The sequence below is a fragment of the Haemaphysalis longicornis genome, unplaced genomic scaffold (genome assembly GCF_048455015.1).
Source record: "Haemaphysalis longicornis isolate Haplotype H1 unplaced genomic scaffold, Haemaphysalis longicornis Haplotype H1 scaffold_14, whole genome shotgun sequence".
NCBI lineage: Eukaryota > Metazoa > Arthropoda > Arachnida > Ixodida > Ixodidae > Haemaphysalis > Haemaphysalis longicornis.
The window spans coordinates 17422806-17445750 of NW_027526245.1; the positions used below are offsets into that span (position 1 = coordinate 17422806).

Genomic DNA, 22945 nt, shown 5'->3' on the forward strand with positions numbered 1-22945 from the left:
AACACTGGAGGCCCAGGCTTTAGCACATCGGCGTACTAGAAGTGAGATGCCATGCATTGGTGAGCTTCCTTTAATTGTTGTAACTCTTAGCACATGAGCAAGGTGCGCACCGGGCCGCTAGACGGGCGTGAGTGGTCGCGTGACGCTTTCACGTGGCATTCAACGAGAACGCAGGGGGTAAACCCGTAGACGTGCTTGGTGAGTACACCACCAGTCTTCCCCGTCTTCGCGTGGGCTCATAGCTAAGTCGGTGAGACAACGGGCTCTCGCTTTGTTTGTGTATGAGTTCCAGGTTCGATTCCCAGTGGTGCCAGTAAATTCTTTTATTTGTTCGCTGGAGTTTTCTGGTGACACCAACGGTCGCGAAAGAACCCTTGGGGGGTAGAGGTAAAAAGCTTTGCTTTAAAAACGACGGCGGAGCATATGCATGAAGTCATTTAGCTGCCTACAGCCCTGCCTTTCCCGGAGCGAAATTGTGCGTCGGGGGCATCTGCCGACAATGGCCCAGGGATAAACAAACGTCTGAACGATATCGGCACTAACCTACTGCGATTTCTTTCTTCCTCAGATTTGAGTCGTGCAACCTGCAGCGGATTTCAAGTAGCGGCCGGTGCGCCGTTAGCGTGTGGGGTGCGATTTCAAGCCATGGCCTCGGTTCGTTAGTTCGTATCGAGGGCCGCTTCAACGCGGCTGCCTTACGAGGACATCGTTGACAGCGTGGTGATACCCTACGCCCTCGATGGTCCATTCGCGGATGGTCTGTATTATTTGCAGCATGACTGAAGCCCGATACATGTGCACATGGCTCGGTCAGTAAAACACCTACTGGAAGAGCGAGGCGTGATGGTGATCGAGTGGCCACCGCAGGGGGCGGACATGAATATAATTGAAAACGTGTGGGGAGCAATGAAGAAGTCCCTTAGCAGCCGACAGCTAGAGGGCGGCTCGCGTGACGCGTTGTGGCAAGCTGTCGAAGAGGAGTGGCAGCGCCTCCGGGCTACTGACTTCGCGGCGCGCCTTTTCGAGAGCATTCCTCGATGTGTGGCGGCTGTTGTGTCTGCCAAGGGGGACTTCACCAAGTATTGAAGTGTCTCAAAAAGGCTCCCGCCACTGACTTTGTTGTCCAGGGGCTGCTGCCTATCCCGGCGACTGTTTGCCATGACACTTGCATTTTTAACTTTTTTTTTCGAATAATGCCACGGCTAATTGGCAGTTTCGGGTTGTCGCTCAGCGTCATCTCATTTGTTTTTGTTGTTGTTGGCACAAAGCACATGCTGCGATCTGTATGCCTCGGCACTGTGCGGCTGCTACCTGGCCAAAATAAACCGAGTTACGACGTCGTTGCCAATGGGCTAATTTATTTTCTTTTGGTCTTGTGGCATGCATGCGACGCCTCAGGATCAACTCCTGACTGCAACCCGCCGCGGTGGTTCAGTGGCTGAGGCGTTGCGCTGCTGAGCACGAGGTCGCGGGTTCGATTCCCGGCCGCGGCAGCCGCTTTTCTGATGGAGGCGAAAAGCAAAAACGCCCGTGTGCACGAGATTTAGGCGCACGTTAAAGATCCCCAGGTGGTCAAAATTAATCCGGAGCCCTCCACTACGGCGCGCCTCATCGCCTGCGTTGCGTCGGCGCGTTAAACCGTACAATCAATCAATCAATCAACTCCTGACTGCACTAAACATGGCTTTGGGCCAGTCCCAATGGTCGTCGTTGGTTCGAGTCACTGCGCCACGCACGCGCAGCTATGGGACGCTGGCAAATGCGGGGAGCGGCCAATCGTGGGCGCCGAGCGCTGAGTCCGCCTCGCTAAGAGCTCAGATTTCAGCGCTGTTGCGGCGCGGCGACAAAGCAAGCATGCGAGCGAGCAGAGAGCAACATATCGGAGTGGGACACGCAGCCTCGCTCCCTTCATCTCAACTGCACATGTCCGTCAGTTTTCCCCGGCCGCTGCCAGGTGACGGCACCGGTACCTCCGGCCACGCGCTCCGCGGTTCGCATTTGAATTGTCCATGACTGTACCTTCGTAGAACGACGACCGGGGATCAGTTGTGACTTCACAACAGCCATTATACAACAACCATAATGGCATACATCGATACAAAACAGCTTCCGTTGTTATCAACTAAAAACTTCCACTCTGTAATTCACTTTAATGCCCGGAGCCTCAGGAAGCACCACGACGAATTTCAAGCACTCTTATATTCCGTCTCCTATCCTTTTTCAGTTGTTTGCGTATCAGAAACATGGCTCAACGACTCCGATAAGAATATTTACAGTTTTCAATCGCATACTCCTGAATTTTTTCACCATCAAACATCAACTTACGGTTGTTCTGCTATACTTGTGTTATCAAGCATTAGTTACAAGCGCAGGCACGACCTTCAGCTCAAAGTACAAGACTGCGAATCGGTGTGGGTAGAAATAGAGAATTCATATTTCGGCGGTGATAGTAAAAACATAATATTCGGCAGCATATATAGGTCACCTAGCTCCTCCCTCCCAGACTTTTGCACAACATTAGACAAACTGTTTAACACCCTCTCGCACGAAAACAAAAATGTAGTGATATTAGGTGACATTAATATTAATATCTTAGACAACTCGACTCACGACGAGCGCACCAACTGCTTTCAAGGTTATGGCTTTCAGTCATTAGTCAATATACCAATCCGCTGTCCTCCCAATTATCCCGGAACTGTCATTGACCATGCTTTAATGAACTCATTTTGTACTGCTGAAGCTTATATCATACGTACGAGCATCACTGATCACTATTCAGTTTTACTTCGTTCTAATTGTCCAAATTGCAGAAGAAGTAACGAATTTTCTAAATGTATAGTTGGCAAAAAACTATTTCTCGAAGAAATCCAAAACGCTGTCTGGACACGTGTAACATGTCTTCAAGACGCACAAAGTTGCTATACTGAATTTAGTTAAATTATTACCACTTGCATAGAACGCTGCACATGAATTGTACTTTGTCGAAAAAATTATTCATTACCGCAAAACCCGTGGATTACACTGTCTTTGTTAAAGCGCTTGCGTAAAAAAGACAACCTTTATCGTAAAGTTAAGAAACGACCGTTCAGTACCCACCTAAAAGAGCGCTAAAAAATATTGCAACGAACTAAACTCTTTGTTGAAACAAACCAAAAAGGACTACTATGAATATAAGATATTAGAGACGGGTAATAATGCTTCCAAGCAGTGGCGTTTACTAAACAATTTCCTTAACAGCACCCCTGCAAAATGTGCCCCCACCGAAATAGAGCTTGGCGAAGACGGACTTAGAACGGCCAAAGATATTGCGAATGCTTTTAGCACTTTAGCTATTCACCAAGTGCACCAGCCACAAGGTATGACGATAGTTTGCATCAGGTATCACAGTCATTCTTTCTTTATCCGACGACACCGCGTGAAGTGCGTACGACGATAGCTAATCTCAAAATCACCAGTCCAGGTCTCGATCTTGTATCGATAGGAATTGCCGATTTTATTTCACATACTTCTGCTTATATCGTCAACCTTATGCTCAAAAATGCCACATTTCCTCACGAACTGAAGCAAAGTAAAATAACTCCGGTATTTAAGAAAGGAAAGTAGGCAATTATTAGCAATTATCGACCAATTCCGATCCTTCTATTCCTAAGCAAAGTGGTCGAAAAGCTAATCGAACAGCGGCTTTCGAACTACCTCCAGAAATTTCGCCTCTTGACACCAAGACAATTCGGGTTCCGCCGTTGTCTGTCGACTAACCTTGCCCTAACAGCATTAGAGATAAATTAAAAACCAAAATAGATAAAGGAAAATATGTTGGGTCCGTTTTTATTGAGTTTACTAAGGCCTTTGACAGTATTAACCACGACATACTTTTTTGTAAACTTGCATCATTAGGCATAAATGGTCCCGCACTACAGCTCCTCCCCCATTACTTACATAATCGTACGCAAACAGTTAACATAGCAGGGGTTCTCTGACACAAAAACTGTAAACAAAGGTGTGCCCCAAGGATCCATTCTGTGCCCCTTATTATTTCTGATTTATATTAGCGACCTGCCGAATTGTCTGACATCCGTAACCGACTGCATTTTTTACGCCGACGGCACCACCGTTTTCACATCCCAAGAAAAACCTTCCAGTGTTTTTCACAGCTTAACCATGACCTCGCCAAGATTTCTGACTGGTTTCACAATAATGATTTGTTAATTAACCTATCTAAGACAAAATTTGTGGTTTTTAGCACGCTCACAAAGCCTCGTGACGATCTCAGCCCTGAGTACATCAATAATCACGACATCATACCGACTGATGAATGCACATTCTTAGGAATTGAACTTGAACGTTTTCTGAAATTTGATGCACACATTAACCTAATCAGGAACAAAGTTGCACATGGCGTTAGGATACTTATTAGTATCCTAACGCGTCATTACTTCGAGAAACGGATCCTAATCACCTCATTGTATGCTTTTTTCCACAGTCACATAAACTATTGTATTGGGTCATGGGGTCTGACTTACAACTCCCACATAGCACCATTACAGCAAATTTAAAACCGGGTACTGCGTATAATCACCTGTAGTTGTTTTTATGCTCCCGTTGCCCCCCTTTAAACTTTTTCCGATTACTGACACCATAGCATTTCACGTTGCCGCAACTGCCTTTCGCCTTTTCAATGAACCCGACCTTCTCTATATCATTGGTAGAACTAAACTAGAAAACGCTAACCAAACTCGTTTTTCATTGTAACATACCTTTTTACTTCCAAAGGTACCCACGAACTGCGGTAAACAGACATTCGCTTTTACTTCAATGAAAATATGGAACCAGCTACCGTATACGGTTAAATCTACATTTAAGCGTTCCCTCGTTCACTTGTGACGTACCATCACATAGACTTTTGACTTGCGCATCCACATTTCGCCTAGTGTAGTCTTTTTTTATATTTTGCACACCTAACCACTGCATTTATACAATGCATATGGACTTACTGCACTCAATATTGAATCATTGATAGGATGCTTCATTTTGTTTAAACATTCCTGTGTTAGTTGTTTCAATGTTGTGTGTTTTATTTGTTCAATATGTTCCTTATTTGTTCCTAAAATACGCAATCTTAACAATTCGCTATTTGCGCTTAGTCTTGTTATTTCTTTGTATAAGATAAGTAATAGAAATTAGGTATCATTCCTGCAAGCAGCTGCAATTAGGCTATTTCTGTGTATGCTATCAAAACAAGGGGTCCCACTACAGTTTATTACTCTGGGACCCCTTTCTGTATTGACTATATTCTGGTGATGTACCGTTCTGTAGCAACAATAAAGTTCTATTCTATTTATTGTATGATATTCCCGTGCCCAGTTCTCTTAATTTCAACTAATACGACTTTAACACGCGTTTGTTCCCTTACCTAACGCGCTTTCTTCTTGTACCTTAACGTTACACCTATCATCTTCCGTTCCATTGGTCGCTGATTCGTCCTCAATATGAGTTGAACCCTTAAGTGAGCCTCTAAGGTGCTGCCCCGTAGATGAGAACCGGCAAGATGTCGCTGTTATATACATCTCTTCTGGAACAATGGTAGGCTGCCATTCATTATCTGAGAATGCTTCCCGAATGCATTCCACTCAATTCTTATTCTTATAATTACTTCTGCCTCATAGTTGGAATCCGGGGTGACTACTTGGCCTAAGTAGATATATTCGCTTGCTGCTTTCACGGCCTCGGCACCTATCTGAAACAGCTGTGCTCTCCCGAGGCTATTGAGCCTTACTTTAGTTTTCAGCAAGTTGTTTTTCAGGCTTCGGCATGGTAAAAAGCGCACTAAACGGGGACACAAGAAAAAGACAGCGACACGGGACCGTGTCACTGTCTTTTTCTTGTGTCCCCGTCTAGTGCGCTTTTTACCATGTCGAAGTCGTATCACCAACTAGCCCAAATTTCTGCGTTGAATAGTTTTTCAGGCCCACGATCCTACTCTGCTTGTCCAATGCGGTATTCATGCTTTGGATTTCTTCCCGCGAGTTACTTAGCAAGGCAACGTCATCAGCAGATCTGAGGTTACCGTGGACTCTCCCTTTACCCTTACGCCCACCTGTTCCCAATTCTGTTTTCTCAATACCTCTTGTAAACTTCCTGTGAATAACATTCCAGAGATTCTGCCTCCTTGTCTGACGCTCTTCCTTATAAGTATTTTACTGCTCGTTTTTGGAGGACCTATAGTAGCTGTGGACGGTACAACGTGGCAAATGCTACGGAACCTAGACCGGGAAGGCCGTACACAGCTCCTGGATTGTGTGGCGGTCCGGAGGACTGCCCGCAGCGTGGTGCCATTTGATCGTGTGCCCAATTCCCAAACACGCGAAGAGACACGACAGAGTGCAGAACCTCCGACCCATTTTACTTACGTCCACACTATGGAAGCTCTTCGAGCACATGGTGCTGCTGCGGCCGATAGTAGAGCACCGCACAGGATACCTGCGGCCCACGCAGACCCTGTTTCGACCCGTGCTCTGCACGCGTATAGCCTCCATGTACTCCGCCGCAAGGTGAGGCGCCGTCGCGGCCCCAGTAGGACTCCAGCCATCGTTTTTATTTATTTATTTATTTATTTATTATTTAAATATTTATTTATTTATATATTAACTAATTAATTAATTTATTTATTTATTTGTTCCTCAAAGGTGCCGGCTTGGGGCATTACATGAGGGGTGGGCGTACATACGGCATATGGTGACGTAGCAAAACATCATGGGCGTGTTTCAATAGTTCGCCTAGAACACTGGAAATCAATGATAACGGCGGTTTCGGCAGGCAGGTCATTCCAGTCTCGAGCAGTGCGCAGAAAAAAAGATTGCTGAAAAGTAGTGGTGCGGGCATACTCGGGATTAGAGCTGTGCACGGGCCAAAAATTTGGGCCCGAACCAAGCCCGGGCCTGTGCTTATCGCTCTAGGCCCGGCCCGACCCGACGAAGAAGGCCTACAGGCCGGCTCGGCCCGGCCCGGCCCGAGACCTCAACCTGATAGCCCGGGCCCGGCCCGGCCCGGCAGGGTGTTTCCAACCCAAATACCGTACGGGCCCGCGCCTGATTGGGACACGTTTGGAAGCGAAAACTACCTGAAGGCGGTAAAATGCATCGTAACGGAAATGATAACGTGCAAAACCAACATTAAACGGGCAAAACAACCCCAATTAAACATAACAATCATGCACACATCCTACCGCAGCTGTCCTTCGCTCAGCTACATAGGAAACAATTGAAGCCGACATAAAGGTGACCGAACCGCCCAACCTAAAAAAAAAGATGAACCAAAAACCACCCAACCTCGGATAAAATCATGGTAATGTTGAAAAATATTGAAGAAAAGTAGCTGAAACCGAAATGGCCCAAACTGAAAAGTAAAAAAAAAGAGCTGGAGCTCACCTAAAGGGAACAAAACCACCCGGCATTTTGTGTAAAGTTTCATAATGTGCCATAAATGAATTAAAACAAGCAATTAGAATGGCACCTTGGGCATTTGAACCTGATTCTTGCGATTGCTATCCAGAAATGGAACCTGTATGCCAGGGGACCAGCCGGTTCGTGTTTGTGTGTACTTGCTTTGTTGTTTCGTCCGTATCGTTTCCATTTCTGAAGAGTACATATAGGGCTGTCGGTCTCGCACACGCGTGCATTTATGCACATTTTATCGTTGCCGCTTCACTACATTCTATCTTTTTATCGAGACGCAAAGCACATGCGTATATTTATGCACATATTATCGTTGCCTCTTCACTACGTTCTATACCGACTCATATCGCTTATCCATAAAGTTTCAATCATACTAAGCGTTACAGTTTAGGCGGCTGTTGGCGCATTTAAACCACCCTACTCCCCTGTTGCACTTTTCCTTTCGTCTTCATCTGCCGGCCACGACGCCCGAGGGCACAGGCCACCTCCTACCACCAGCTACGCTCGCCACGATGTTTTCCCGCCGAAACAAAGAGCAAAACTAAAAACTAAAGTTGGAATTGTCAAAGAGAATGGTCAAATTGCCTCAGTCTTTGACAGCTTCACTTCTGCTGGCTCAGAGAAGGAAACGCAACTCTGAATAGGGCATTGCTACAGAAAACAGAAGGAGACGCAGGTTTCTCTAGCAGTATTTGCAGTTCAAAGTGTTTCATCTTGAAAATTTGTTTTCGCCCGAACTTAGAGGTGGAAACTAGTCACGCTGAATTGTAATTCGTTGTACTTCCCTAGGCGCTGTGTCGCTGAGCCGCATGAGTTGTTCAGTTCATCCCAAGACATGCAGTTGCAGATCTCTCACACTTACCGGCTTGCCATGCGCCCACATGTGCCTCAGGGCCTAACGATAAGTCCCGTGGAATGTAAAAGGAAACCTGACCCGTTCTTTTACCGCGTCAGCAACATGTAGTTTCTGTGATATCATAGAAAACTTAAGTATTGCTTTACTGTGCCGGGCCAGCCCGGGCCGTTAGGACGGTGTGGCCCGTCCGAAGCATTTACATTTCGGCCCGAGTCCGGCCCGGGCCCGGGTGAAAAGTAAGTCGGGTAGCCCGAGCCTGGCCCGCGGGCCCGACCGGGACCGGGCTTTCGGGTAAGCCCGAGCCCGTGAACACGTCTACTCGGGATGCACTGCGTTAGGATGGGTGGAGTGTGAAATGCGGTGCGCCCTTCTGATGCGCTGAACATCGATTGGCAAAGAATGGAAAAAATTGTGATAAAGACAAAGTCGTGCAATTTGTCGGCGGGATACAAATGTGGAAAGACTAAGTTGGGTTTTCAGGGCGGAGGTAATTGAACCACGAGAGTATTCGGAAAGTATAAATCTTGTTGCGCGATTTTGGACCGATTCCAGAACATTAATGAGGTTAATTTGGTAAGAATCGAAAATGACATTAGCATAGTCAAGCTGATCACGATGTTCTCCTGTGGAGCAGATCAGGAGACCATCGTGATCAGGATAGGCGGTCAGCGCTACCAGCGGACAGCTTCCCGTTGTATCCTGAGCATGGCGTTGCCACTGCACGAACAGGGCGGAGCCGACGAGTGGGTCCGATAGCTGACACTTACGTGGCGGCAGCAGCTCCATATCATCTGACGGATGGGCAACCGCTTCGTCGGTGCGGCGTCGCACGCGATGCGTACGCTGACCCAGGTGGTGCATACATCGAAGGCATGGTAAGGAGTGCGCTGCTTCGAGCTCGCCCAAGCGCGCCACACACAGCTAGAAACACTGCAGCAGAAGTGTCCGCGAGACAACGCGGGACTGCCCACGCACACCAGCACCCAGGAATTATACCGTTTCGGGAGGCTTCTTCCACTACGCTACATCATAGAAGAGCGTTACAAAGGGCACGCAGTGAGACGGGCATCCACCAACGCCGGGGCACACATCCAGCGTCTTATCTACGACACGGCGAATGACGAGTCGCCGATTTCGCCACCGCCAAATTCCGATCCCCCGTTTACCAGTGGGAGGATGAGTCAGCCTATGTTAAGGGTCTGCAAGAAGGACCACCACAAGGGGAGCGCGCCGCAGCCGCAGCGCGAGCGGACCCGAAAGAAGGTGCATTATTCGTGGACGCCGCCATCGATGCGGCTACCAACCGCGTTACCGTTGCTTGTGAAGATCCGCCATCGTGGGCGAGGCAAACCTTCCAGTTTGACACTTCAGTGCGATGCCGGCTGGGGGCCTACTGCCCGCGGCGAACCACGTGCAAGAGCGTTGTCAGGCAGAGAAGCACCAGGGCCGGACGTTTAAAAAAATCCCTATCACGCCCTGCGAAAGTGGGTGTCCAACAAAGCTGTTGTGAACGTGTTGTGAGCCACTAAAAATGGTGACAGAGGAGGGAATGAAATGTCTGTCGTCGTTCCGACGGCCTTGTCGATTGTGCTCGGGTAGCGTGAGTAGATAAGGGTACAGAGTATCCCCTGTGGACTTTCGCAAGCACAATGGGGATATTGAAGATGTATAGGCGTCCTCATCTCCTTTGCCGCCTTCCCCATCAATAACGACACCATAAGACACTCCTTCCGAAAAAGAGTTCAAATAATAATATTCCACACTCTTAAGGGATCGTCGGTGAATGTTTAGGCTTTATTTTAATGGATAAAGGAGCACACAGTAGGGGAATTTGGCCTAGGTTCTCGAAAAAACCGTGGAGACATGCTCGTTTCATTTGCCGAGAGGAATGATCTTCATTCTAACCGGCACTCCCCACATGATTCACGATGTACAGGTGATTGGCCGGATTAAAACAAGTGATCACAGAATGTTCCGAAGTCGTATAAGCTTGGATTTAAGAAGGGAAAGATTAAAGATGCAAAGACGGAAGACCCGGAACATGCCCTCCGTGGAACGGAAAATGGACGAATTCCGATTGTTACTCGAAAACAAATTTTCTGTGTTGTCTAATGACACCAATGATGCCGACTTTCTCAATTCTCGTTTTACATATGCGGTCATGGAGTCAGCACTAGCCATAGGAGAAAAACAGCCCGCATTCGAATCCGAGTTATCAGAAAAAACTAAGGAACTCATTGATCAGCGCCGGTAAATGTTAGTCCGCACACCGTGAGATCAAATAGAAATGGCAGAGCTCTCCAAATTGATCAACAAAAAGCAAGACTGCCGACATCCATGCTTTCAATGTTGGGAAAATTGAAGCAGCGTTGAAACACGGACGGAGCTTGAAAGCGACTAGAAGTAAGCTCACTATTGTCAAAAATTCGGGACGCCCGCGACTCCGGGACTCCGGGATGCCCGTGGTCACATAACAAACAACATCGACGACATACTAAATGTAGCCGGGAAATTATACAGAAACCTATTCGCTTCCACACGTTTTCCCGTGAATGGTGTGGAACCCGTTCCGCCGGTTCCAACTCATGAGGTAGCGATGGTGCTCCAAGCAAAGAACAAAGGCAAAGCTGCAGGATTAAGTCTGATATATTGTGTCTCGGAGGCCGCATTGCCCTAACGAGGCTTGCATCCCTATTCTCACAGTGCTTGAGCTCCCTAAGGGTGCCAAAAGAGTGGAAAAATTTGAATTTAGTTCTCCTACATAAAAACGGTGATACCAAAAACTTAAAAATTACAGGCCCATCAGCCTCCTCTCCCTTACCTACTAATTGCTTACTGAGGTAATTCTTAACCGCTCCAGTGCCACTTTGAACTTTCAACTGCCACGAGAACAGGCCGGTTTCAATAAGGGTTTCTCAACTTCAGATAATGTTCACGCTATCAACCAGGTAATTGAAAAGTGCTCAGAGTATAATGCACCGCTGTATATGGCATTCATAGATTATCGAAAGGCATTTAACTCAGTGCCCACTTCAGCAGAAACAAACGCATTACGTGATTACGGCGTCGACGAGGCATACATTGCGCTATTCAATGTACGGATGTACGGAAACAGTACGGTTACATTACAGAACTAGCAAATTTGCTATACAAAAGGGGGTCCGGCAAGGGGTTACAATATGACCACAATTATTTACAGCCTGTCTGGAGGGTGTGTTCAAGAACCTTAGGTGGAGGAAAACAGGGGTGAGAATTAATGGGCAATATCTCAGCCACCTACGGTTTGCAGACGACATTGTCCTGTTTAATCAGAACACCGCATGCTCAGCAAGTATGATTTCAGGCTTAAAAAAAACACAAAAAGGTCCACGGTAATGTCGCATCGGCACGCCAAGGTACATCACTTCCAGGTAGGCAATGAGGTCTTGGAAACAGTCACCGAATACGTATATCTTGGGCAAGTCATAGCTGGTGATCCAAACTATGAACGGGAAATTACCCGCAGAATAAGCACGGGGTGGGCTGCGTTTGGTAAGAACTGAGACATCATTACTGGTAAGCTTCCCCTGTCATTCAAAAAGCTTCTATTCAATCAATCCGATCTTCCAGCAATGATTTATGGGGCAGAAACACGGGGTCTCACCAAACGACTTGAAACCAAGCTTAGATCGGCACAATGGGCCATGGAACGCCGAATGCTATGGCTCACGTTATATGCTATGGGTCATGATATGGGTCACAGGAAAACAGCCGCATGGATTAGGGTACAGACCAAGGTGGAGGACATTCTAGTTCAAATTAAGTGAAGGAAATGGGCATGGGCTGGTCAGGTAACGCGAATGAGGGACAAGAGGTGGACCAACCGTTTGACAGACTGGCCGCCAATAGGCCGCAAACGCACTGGGGGTCGGCCGAGAACTCGTTGGCGAGGTGAGCTACGGAAATGTGGGGGAAAACATGGACTCAGCTGGCGCTCGACAGGGGTGGCTGGAAATCTCTGGGAGAGGCTTTCGTCCCGCAGTGGTTACGATGAATATTCCACAACGTGCGCAGCATCTGGCGGTGATACGATGACATTACAGCATGCAAGAACAAATTCAACAGGATCACGTGCGCTGAGCGCTTTGCCCTTACTAGGGCATTCCGCCATGCTCGTCACGAAGTTGGGTATATTGGCCATCTCTTCGGAGTTCCAATTGCACCTTTCCAGGACCCGCAGTAGTCTGTGTGCCTGAGGGCACATCAAAGGCAGGAAGGATATCGCGAACACATTTTCACAATACAGGAAAGTCTGTATTCTGTCATGGGTCGACCGCTTCTTCCTGGCCCACTCGTCACATCGACATACAAACACGGAGTGGCCCTTACTAAACACACTAAACACACGCTTTTATAAATTCCAGGGTGATAGGACCGTTGTAAAAGTAGTGCATTGGATTTTCTTTCAAGCACAACACTCATAGTCGTCATTAATGGCAGCACCTGTAGGAAAATTTCTCCGTCGTTTCGTTCAGTTCACATTCATTTATTAGCAAACACCCGTGTTCGAAAATGACTTTCGCGTCTTCATAGCATGACGTGGGAAGTGACCTCCTTTGGCCTCGTTCTATGACCTTCCATGACCTTCTTTGAGCCTTTTTTGCATGGCGTGCATGAAGTGCGCAAGATTGATATAACTAGTGTGGAAAAATCACACGCTACATAGGTTGTGTGCGCATGTATTAAACTCTTTTCTGGGCATCTGACCAATCACGATTAAGCTTCGGAACTGTCAAATAAAAGAGTAAGCTGGCCAGCTGGGCCAGGCTCACGGCACTCGTACCTGTGCGGCGGTCATCGCGTTGCGGCTCTTGTTACGCAGCGTGCTGACGGCCCCCGTTGGAGGCGGCCGTGCCGGGCGCTTGAGCAGCTGCGACTCGATGGTGTGCACCAGGTCGCTGATGCGGGACGGCGGATTGCTCGTACCAGGGCTCGCCGCGGCTCCGCCCGCTTCCCGCTGGACGCCTCCGTCGTCGTCGCTGCTTCACGAGAGGAACAGGGAGGGGACGGTATGTTGGCTCCCTGGCAACGCTGTTTGCACCACACGGACACCTTCTCCGGTGGCTCATCAATGCGACACCACGGCAACGTCTAGAGGAGACGCCAAGTGTTTCAATGACGACATATAAACGAGGGACGTACTTTAGTTAATAGACGCTTCCGTGCATGCCTGTGCATCAGGAAAAACGCCGTTCATTTGTGAAGGAAGCATGTTATGTCTTCACGGTAGATAGGAAACTGCACCCAGGAACGTACTTTTACTCTGCCGGAGGGCGAGCGGGGTAGGAGAACGCTGCTGTAATGCTAATGGTCTTGTAATGTAATGACACTATGAGTGCAATAGCAAATGAATAGTATCAGAGAGCCCACCCAAAGAAAATCAACAGTTTACCTTAACCTGAGCATGTTTCGCCTACTGAAAGTAGCAACGGAACACTAACCGGAGGCTTATTGGTAGATTTTGATCTTCGCATTGCTCTTCCCATTTGTGTTGAGGCACAAGTGATGAAGGAGGCGAGACCAATGGCGTTTCATTCCCTTTATTTGATCAGTTTGGATGCGACTGATCTTGGGCGAGCTCAACTTGGGCAGTTAGGCGGGATGCTTGAGAGCGTAGTTGTCTACTTTGTTTTTGTTTGCGCCATCTGCCCTGTACATAACGATACGGGCCCGGTAATTCTGCAGCTGGGCGTCAACCATAAACGAAGGAATTGTCTAATCCCGGCATGCTCTGTTGTAAGCCGATGCGATATACGTGAATGCCAGAGGAGCCGGGATCCCAGAGAAGCATGCCCTTGCGATTGCAATGAGGGCATGCCTAGGCTATGTGAGCGCGTTTCGATGGAGGCGAAAAGCGAAAGCGCCCCTGTGTTCGAGATTTCGGCGCACATTAAACATTTCCAAGTTGTCAAAATTCATCCGGAGCCGTCCACTACGCCGCGCCTCATCGCCTGTGTAGCGTCGGCGAGTTAAACCTCAACATCAATAAATAAATCAGTCAGGCTGTATGAGGCTCATTAACGGCGTCTGCCCTAAGTGCACTGAGTCCTAGTCGACGGTTTTACAAGGGAGGGAGTAGGGGAGACTTCCCTTGGGACTGCTATATACATTAAGGCGTCTCTTTTGGTCAGACAGGTGGACACCAGATCGTGAGAAACAGCGGTGCAATGGAACCGCGTGAGTTGAAGTGAAGCTACCGAAGGTGCCGAACAGGAGATTCGTGGCGATGCCGAGAGGCTAGAACGAGCTTCGGAGGATGCCTTCAGGTTCCGAAATAGTTCCAAGCATTCCCGCATTTTTCGCCTAGGGTATTTTCGCCATTGATGCATATTGTCGCGTAGCGAGACGACGCAGCTGTCTTAAAGGAAAAATAATTTTATTAAAGCGAGCTTGTGCTCCCCTAACCACTGCAAGAAGACACAGGCGGCGAAGCAGCACTCAAGAAGTAGACGTGCGCAGGCGGGTGTAGGTGAATCGAATACCCCGGTGTCTGCTCTGCGGGCATTTACCTCTTGCTGCGAGTGTAGAAAAAGAAAGCGCCCAAGAGAAAGCATTCTGCGTCTTGCAACAATGCCTGAAAAACCCGCCCGTGTTCCCAGAGTTCACCGAAAACGTCGAAACTGAAATGCACAAGGACGCCAGTAATATTGCCTTTATGCCGTCCTCGTCCAAAAAGCAAAGCCGTTGCGAAAAGTAATCGCCTATGCCAGCCGTGGTCTGTCGACGGAGAAAAATTACTCCGCCTCTGAGAAAGAGTGCCTGGAAATTAGATGGGCCATTTCAAAATTTCGCCCGTACGTGTATGGTAGACCATCCAAGGTTGTGACAGACCACCCTGCGCTGTGTTCGCTCGCCAGTTTGAAAGACCCCTCTGGACGTCTTGGTCGGTGGAGCTTGCGCCTGCAGGAATTCGACGTTACAGTAGTCCATTAATTCGGCAGGAAACACTCCGACGCCGACTGCCTGTCCCGCGCCCCCGTTGACCCACCACCACAGGACTGCGATGAAAACAGCGCGTTCTTCGGAGTCGTGACGGAGAGCTACCCAGCCGACCAGCATCGTGCCGACCCCAACGTACGTACCATGACCGACTATCTCGAAGGACGCAACGTCGCCGTGCCAAGGATTTTCAATTGCCAGCATTCACCCTGAGAAACTACGTTCTCGTGAAGAATTTTAGCCCAGGAACGAGAGCAAATTATCTTGTCATCCCTGCAGACCTTCGTGACTAAATTTTGGAAGCGTGCCACGACGACCCGTCTTCCGGACATCTCGGTACAGCTCGCACTATCGCAAAAATAAAAACTGGCCCCGCCTGACATCCGAGGTCACCCACTACGTCCGGAGCAGCCGTGACTACCAGCGACGAAAAACGCCGCCGACAAGACCCGCCGGACTTCTGCAACCAATAGCCGTCCCATCGAGCCCATTTAAACAGATTGGAATGAACCTTCTAGGCCCGTTCCCTACGTCATGACCCGAGAACAAGCGGATTGTCGTAGGACAGACTACATGACGCGCTACGAAGATTCCGCAGGTCTTCCGAGGGGGTCTGCACAAGAAGTCGCCAAGTTCTTCATAAGCCAAGTTGGGTTGCGGCATGGGGCCCCCTAAGTCTTTATCACGGACCGCAAAACGGCCTTTACTGCGGAGCTCATGCAAGAAATCTTACGCCACAGCAACACAGACTACCGAAGAACGACGACGTGCCAACCCCAAACAAACGGACTAACAGAGCGTCTGAACAAGATGGCAAGCTGGGCGAGTTGGTATTGGTTCATGGTAATAGAAAACAACCAGCGCAAGACCGACGAGGACGAGTCTGTCACCTTCCTCGTCCTCGTCTGTCTTGCGCTGGTTGTTTTCTAAACAAGACGATCGCGGATATGCTGTCTGTGTACCTCGACGTTCAACATAAGGCTTGGGACGAAGTCCTTCCGTATTTCACGTTTGAGTACAACATCCAGGAAACTACGCAGATGACACCGTTCGAGCTTGTCTACGGAACACAGCGGACTACGATGCTTGGCGCCATGGTTCCGCACGCAGAAGACGACGATCTCAATGCCGACGTCCAAGCATACATTCAGCGTGCGGAGGAGGCCCACCAGCTCGATCGAGTTCGCACAACGGACCAGCAGCTGGTGGATGCCGGACGCTACAACCTCCAACGCCGAGACGCGGAATACTACCCAGGGGATTGTGTGTGCGTTTTGGACCCCAATCCGACGACGCGGACTGAGTGAGAAACTTCTGCGACGGTATTTCGGACACTACCGTATTCTACAACGTGTTGGCCAACTTACCTACGAAGTGATCCCCGATGGTGACTCCGGCACATCACGACGACACACGGGGCCTGAAGTCGTCCACGTGGTTCGGCTGCAACTTTACCACGCAAGATGACGGACTTTTTTGTTGTTTGTTCGGGCTGTCTTTTATTTTAGCATCGGTCGATGCACTGTTAGAGGAGGGGTAATGCCGCGAAACATGCATTGAGTTTGTTTATTGATGTTTTGTTTTTGTAGAGCGGGTGCGCCTTGCTGCGTTGTCTGTGTTATCCATGGGCCAAGTGAAGCGCGTGTTCCATTTTTTGGGCCGCGCGTGTTATCTGCTTTGATAGGGAGAGTGCTTCGAACTGACGTCACCAGCCTAGAATAATGCTCTGTGACCTGCATTGTTCTGGATGTACTTCGACGGTTCGAGAAACACTGGCGCCAAGAGATAAATATCCGCAGAGCAGACGCGGTTATGTTCGATTCGCCGACACTCGCCTGGGCACGCCACTTACTTGACTGCTGCTTCGCTGCCTGTGTATTTATTCATTTATTTAGTTATTTATTCAGGATACCTTACAGGCCCATGGAAGGGCATAGCGTAAGGTGGAGCACATAATTTGTAAAGGGGAACTAACGACAGAGAAGCAACAAACGCCAGAAGCCAAAAAAATAAGCACAAGTAAGGAGTCAAAACGCAGAAAATACAATGTTTGAAGGAGGAAAAACACGAATCAAGAGGATAAACTCAAGTTAACGAAAATAGTATTATAGCTACTGCAAGTCGGTATGTATACAATCAAAAGTAGATGAATCTATAAAAGACACAGCCAACAGTTGTTAGCGGCGCACAAGTTCGCTGCAATAAACTTGTTTTTCCTTCAAGACAACTGCGTCGTCTTTGGCTACGTGACAGTACGTGGCTCCCGAGAGGAGCTGAGTTGCGCGTCCGTCCGTCATCCCGAGTTCCAGAGTCGTGCGGGAACGCCGCCATAGCAGCCTCCGCGTTTCACCGTAGGGGGAAGTGAGCGAGTGTATGTTCTGCCGGCTGCGCCGGCTACTGAGCGAGGCGGCCGAAGCCACTGCCCTGCGCAGAACTGGAAAGGTCGCGGCGCAGGTCTGGAAGTAAGCTTTCCTGTCACAGAGGAAAAGGTGCACGACGCCTCGTGTAAATCGGACGCGCACTCCGCCGGCGAGCTCACTGCACCCTCTGTCAATGGGTCTGGGAATCTGCTGCTTCCTTTGCGTGACTCGGTGCAAGAAATTTACAAACAGGGTCAACCTACAACAGCTCGGAGGTTAAATACCGGTACACTTAGAGAAACTGCTTAAGGGTAGAAATGCGGACACATTGGGGCAGCGCATCCTACAATTTAGAGTATTGTGTGTCAAGTCTCGAATTTCTTCTGCCATCCTGGTCGCTGTGCTGTCCGGGAGTACGGCGGTACTGCGCGCAGAGAGCTCGCTTTTAATCGTAACTGCGAAAGTCGGCTCCGTACGATGGACCCGCCGCGGTGGCTCAGTGGCTAAGGCGTTGCGCTGCGGAGCACGAGGTCGCGGGTTCGATTCCCGGCCGCAAGGGACGATTTTTTGAAGGAGGAAAAAACCAAAAATGTCCGCGTGTACGAGATTTCGGCGCACGTCAAAGATCCTCAAGTGGTCTAAATTATTCCAGAGCCCTCCACTACGGCGGGCTTCATCGCCTGCGTTGCGTCGGCGCGTTAAACCCTACAATCAATCAATCGTACGAGGACGCGGGTTCGATTCCCGGCCGCTTTTCTGATAGCGGCGAAAAGGAAAAACGCCAGTGTGTTCGAGCCTTTGGCGTACGTTAAAGATCCCGAGGTAGTCGAAGTTAATCCGGAGCCCACCACTACGGCGCGCCTCATCGCCTGCGTAGCGTCCGTGCGCTAAACCCCTCGATCAATGAAATCAAAGTTTGGCTTCGTGGGCCAGTGTAGCCTCTTGGCAAGCGTTGAGAGTTACTAGCATTTCCGAAGCGCGCTGGAAACGCAATTTATCTTTGGACCTCTGTGCCGCAGACAGGGCTTAAAGGTGGTCAACCCTCACGTGCGCGCACCTCGAGATGAGCGGCTTGATCAGGTCGTGAGAGGTGGAAATAAACGAGGGCTGCCGCGAACCGACCAGGAACCGTCGGGATGGCTGCGCGAAGCCGTTGGCCGCCGGCGAGGGGGCGTCGAAGCAGCCGCTGCTCGCCGCCGCAGGAACGGACGGCGTGTCGCCGGCCTCCGAACTGCACGGCGACGGTAGCCTGCGGGGGGAAAGCAATGCCTGCCGTGTGACGGCACAGTTCGTGGCTGCCTTGGCTGCGGCGTGGCAAGACATACGTTTGTTTACACCTGCGTTGGGGCCACGGCCAGGGCAGAACGCATGCCGCGCCCATAGGCCACGCCCTGCCGATGGTGGAGACATCGGGTCGTGGTTATGGAGGGACGACCACCGGGGGCAGAATTCTATTGGCGCCAGAATGCCTTCCGGATATCCGGCGGGGTTGCTTCCCCGCGAGGTCTGCGTGACGTCACCGAATTGTAGCCAAAACTTATTCACGTGACGCAAGTTGGGTGGTGCATTCGCTCTGCGCGAATCGCGCAAGACGCCGCGGGAAATCAACCGCGCCGGATATGTTCTCGCGCGCTCTGATGTGTTCTGATGCAGCGTGGTGTTTCAGTTTTACTTTTATTGGGACTTGACCAAACTGCCCAGACGTTTAATACAAGAATTCTCATGAGCAATATTTAGTGATTAATGGGGGAGGTGGGGAGGTGTCCAGAAACACGAGGGAGGGTCTACACACCCCCTACGGGGTTGTAGGGAAATCACTGCCACTACATCCCAATGTTTTCAGCACCGTAGGCAATAACGCCAAGGCGCGAAGACCTAGGAAACCGAGCACATGCGTCACTATAATCAGGCGTGCAGCAGAAACCTAAGAATTCGTTTAGGGGAACCACGAAACAAGCATGGAAATCGCATTATGGATGATAAGGTGCCTGTGAACAATGAGACCCCCCCCCCCCTCAATCATGTGTTCCTGGTAAAGATTATGTTTACAGATTATCTTTCAAGGCTAGACAGCAGCAGTAGACTAGCCTTGTGTCTAGTGTCCAGGAGCAGTGAGAAATCATCTAGGATAACATGCTCGCTCATCATAATGAATGTTGATAATGAGTACTAAATAGAGCACTTGCCCGAGACGCTAAGCTCATGCGTCAGTCTACGCAGGACCCAGCATTTGCCGCCACAAAAGCCGAGCGTAGTGTGAGTCGATAAGGTACAGCCACTGAGGCACGCAATTCAGCAACGGCGGCCATTTCGGCGTTTATCACTGTTGCGAGATTGCCGCATCTACGGCCTCACCCGTTAACATCGACCGGGTCGTTTGTTAACAACACTACGAAAGATGCAGCGAAACGGCATCTTTGGACACAATTCGGCTGGTGAAATGCTGTTACGCGGGTGATCTTCTATTCACATTCGGCACAACGTCAGTCTCGCACAGCCGCAGAGCAGGGACGACAGGCTAAGCCTGCCAGACTTGACCGACTAAGGGCGCTATTCTCGACTGCAGAAATTTACAGTCAATTCGGCATGTTTTCTTCGTAAGCACTACATAAGCAATCAGTGACGTGATGCACGTATAGCTATGACGATTTGACGCTTCATTCATAAAGATCACAACCAAGGTATCAAATATTACGCATAAAAGATAAAAAACCTTTGGCATGTATTATGAAAATTAAGGCGGTAGCTGAGAAACACCGTCTCAGAGAAACAAAGAGAAGAGAAACACATTCGCGCAGGTAAAAATCGGCGTCAACACCACCAGGCGATTGAGTAACGGTGATTCAAAAGCGAGCGAAAGGGGGATGTTGAGCTGAAGAACATCACGCAATCTTTTTTACACTATTTATTTATTTTTTTCAATGGCTTTTAGTAACATAGTTCAGCTATCTGCTTCAATGCAAGCTTTGTTGCGCTATCACCTTCCCGGCCGCCACCGCCGCCACACTATCGTCTGCTACTAGGTTAGAATTTTATGGCGTGATCACATAAAAAGACGGCCGAGACCATCGCTTGTATGATGCTTAAGGGCGGCGAAGCGCTACGCCTGATAACCGCGGAACGTACCGATGTTGCCGATTCACTATTTCGTAAAACTCTACTTCAATCAGCGCAGTAATGCATAAAACAGTCACTTTTCTTTGTCATTTTTTTATTGAGTTTGATAATGTGACCTAGCACCTTACTAGAAGGTGTGTGGACAAATTCCATGCATTGGGTTCTCATTGTCATGGAGAGACTTGTGCTGCCGTCTTATGTTGGGGTTACGCCAAACAAATAATTTTTATTTTATTGCCAAACATACAAGCAAACTACATCAGCACGCTATTTCTATGCTCCGTTATCGCTGACTTGGAAACAGTCGAAACTGTTATCTCTTTCGGTAGAAAACATGCTCTATCCCGCGCGTCATGCGAAACTGCGCCTGCTGCAAATTCGCGGGGCTTTCATGGCGCCGAAGGCCGGGGTAATTTTTTGCCGTACTTCACGGCGACAGCAACCGCTATTTTCAATCCGTTACGTAACATTACGTTACTTTTACGCAAACTGAAGTTGCCGACGTGTGACGTGATCATTCCCGCCAGCTGTTTAAATTACGTCACGCCTTCTCAGCCAATCACAGAGAGTGCTTGACATACAAGCCGTATTGTTATTGACTAGCAAAGACAGGCGCACGTTGTCACGTCCGCTGCATTTAGTCCAGTTTTTAATTGCCCGCCAGGAATTATGCGCTCTCTAAGGCGAACTTTAGAACTGGTGCCCGTAAACGTGATGAAACGTGACAATGACGAAAGCACACGCAACCGCTCTGTCAACCGGAAGCACGTGACCAATATTGAAAGACAATCAGAAACGACTTCAGGCAAATCGCCAGTTCACTGAGAATGGGCCCCAAAACGCATGAACAACAAAATGGCAGCGCCCATGAACCGTCACAGTGTAAACAAATGTCACGTAACGAACTGACCAATGATCACGGCGGCGGCAGAGAAAAGTGGGAGAAACAGTCCCGGTACTCTGTACCATTATGCAGTGACACTAGCCGAGCGCAAGCGACACGTCCGGCGAGACGACGAGAAACCTTTCATACCCTCCTCCATCACCATTTGTAGGGGTTGACAACAGCTGTGGTGGACATTCACTTTCGCAGGGCGGGATGACGGCCAATCTTTTTCACCGCTCGCTACGAAGACAACACCAAATCGGAGCACGCTGACTGGGCATTCGTCACACCTCCAGACAGCCGGCTCCAGTTCAGACCCATGGATACAAGGCCTGAAGAGCACGGGAGGGTACTTGGAAACGCGCAAATGCCGTCCAAAAAAAAAACCACCTTCATCCTAAGATCCGAAGAAGGCATCACTCTAGCCGATTTTCGACTACCTGCAGCTATAATCGCCATTCGCAGGGCACTGAAACTGCAGGGCATACTGCAGCCCATTAAAATTTTGCAATAAACTGCCGCGGCGAAGGTTACCATCAGCATCGACATTTCAGACCAAACAAGGAAAGTGCATGTCTCCCGGAGGACAAAACAGGAACCCTGACCAGCGACCTGATGGCCAACCATTGTGCCCCGGGTACCGCCGTCGTTCATGCCCGGATGATGGGAAGACGAGAAATGGCCATTATAATGTACCGAGGAACATACATCCCACACTACGTCCTGTTTTACATGGCCAAGTACAGTTGCAAACTCCATATGCAAAAAGCGCAATTCGGTGACAAGTGTTACTCCATTTGTGCCCACCGGCTGGTTCTTACAAGTGCGAGAAATGCCGCAAGCTCTTCGATGATCCCGACCGACAGATTGATTGCCACCTGAGCTGCGTCAACTGTCACGGCGAGCATCCAGCCAATTACGAAGGTTGCCCAGCCAGGCGAAAAGCAGATGCTGAAACAACGAAGGCTGTTTACCTCAAGAGAATCAAGCTTAGGAAGAACCAGCAAGAACAGTTAACACAAAAGCAAGTTCAAGTGCAGGACCCGAAGACCCCCGAGCAGCAACGAAAAATTGAGTCGCTGCACAGTGACAATGCTGAGCAAAACTGGAAGGCGGGCTACTTGGTGAGCGAGGCCTTGCGAAAAACAGCGCGCAAACGGACGGGACGAAAGAAAGGAAGGTGCACAACACAACTGCTGTTGTGCTTGTATTGACCTTTCTTTCGTGCCGTCCGTTTGCGCGCTGTTTTTCGCAAGACGTGAAAATGCGAGCCGAGTCAACCGGCCGAGCCAACAGG

The 22945-nt window shown here is 49.3% G+C and overlaps 1 protein-coding gene across 1 annotated transcript in view; it reads right to left on the reverse strand.

The window, feature by feature from the left end:
* Positions 1 to 22945, reverse strand: part of LOC144164984 (uncharacterized) — a 138885-nt gene that overhangs the window by 65466 nt on the left and 50474 nt on the right. The window contains exons 4-5 of the mRNA XM_077695169.1: positions 18703 to 18894; positions 13130 to 13328 (exon numbers count right to left, since the gene is read on the reverse strand). Of these exons, the coding sequence (XP_077551295.1) occupies positions 13130 to 13328; positions 18703 to 18894 (391 nt within the window). The remainder of the gene's footprint in view (positions 1 to 13129; positions 13329 to 18702; positions 18895 to 22945) is intronic.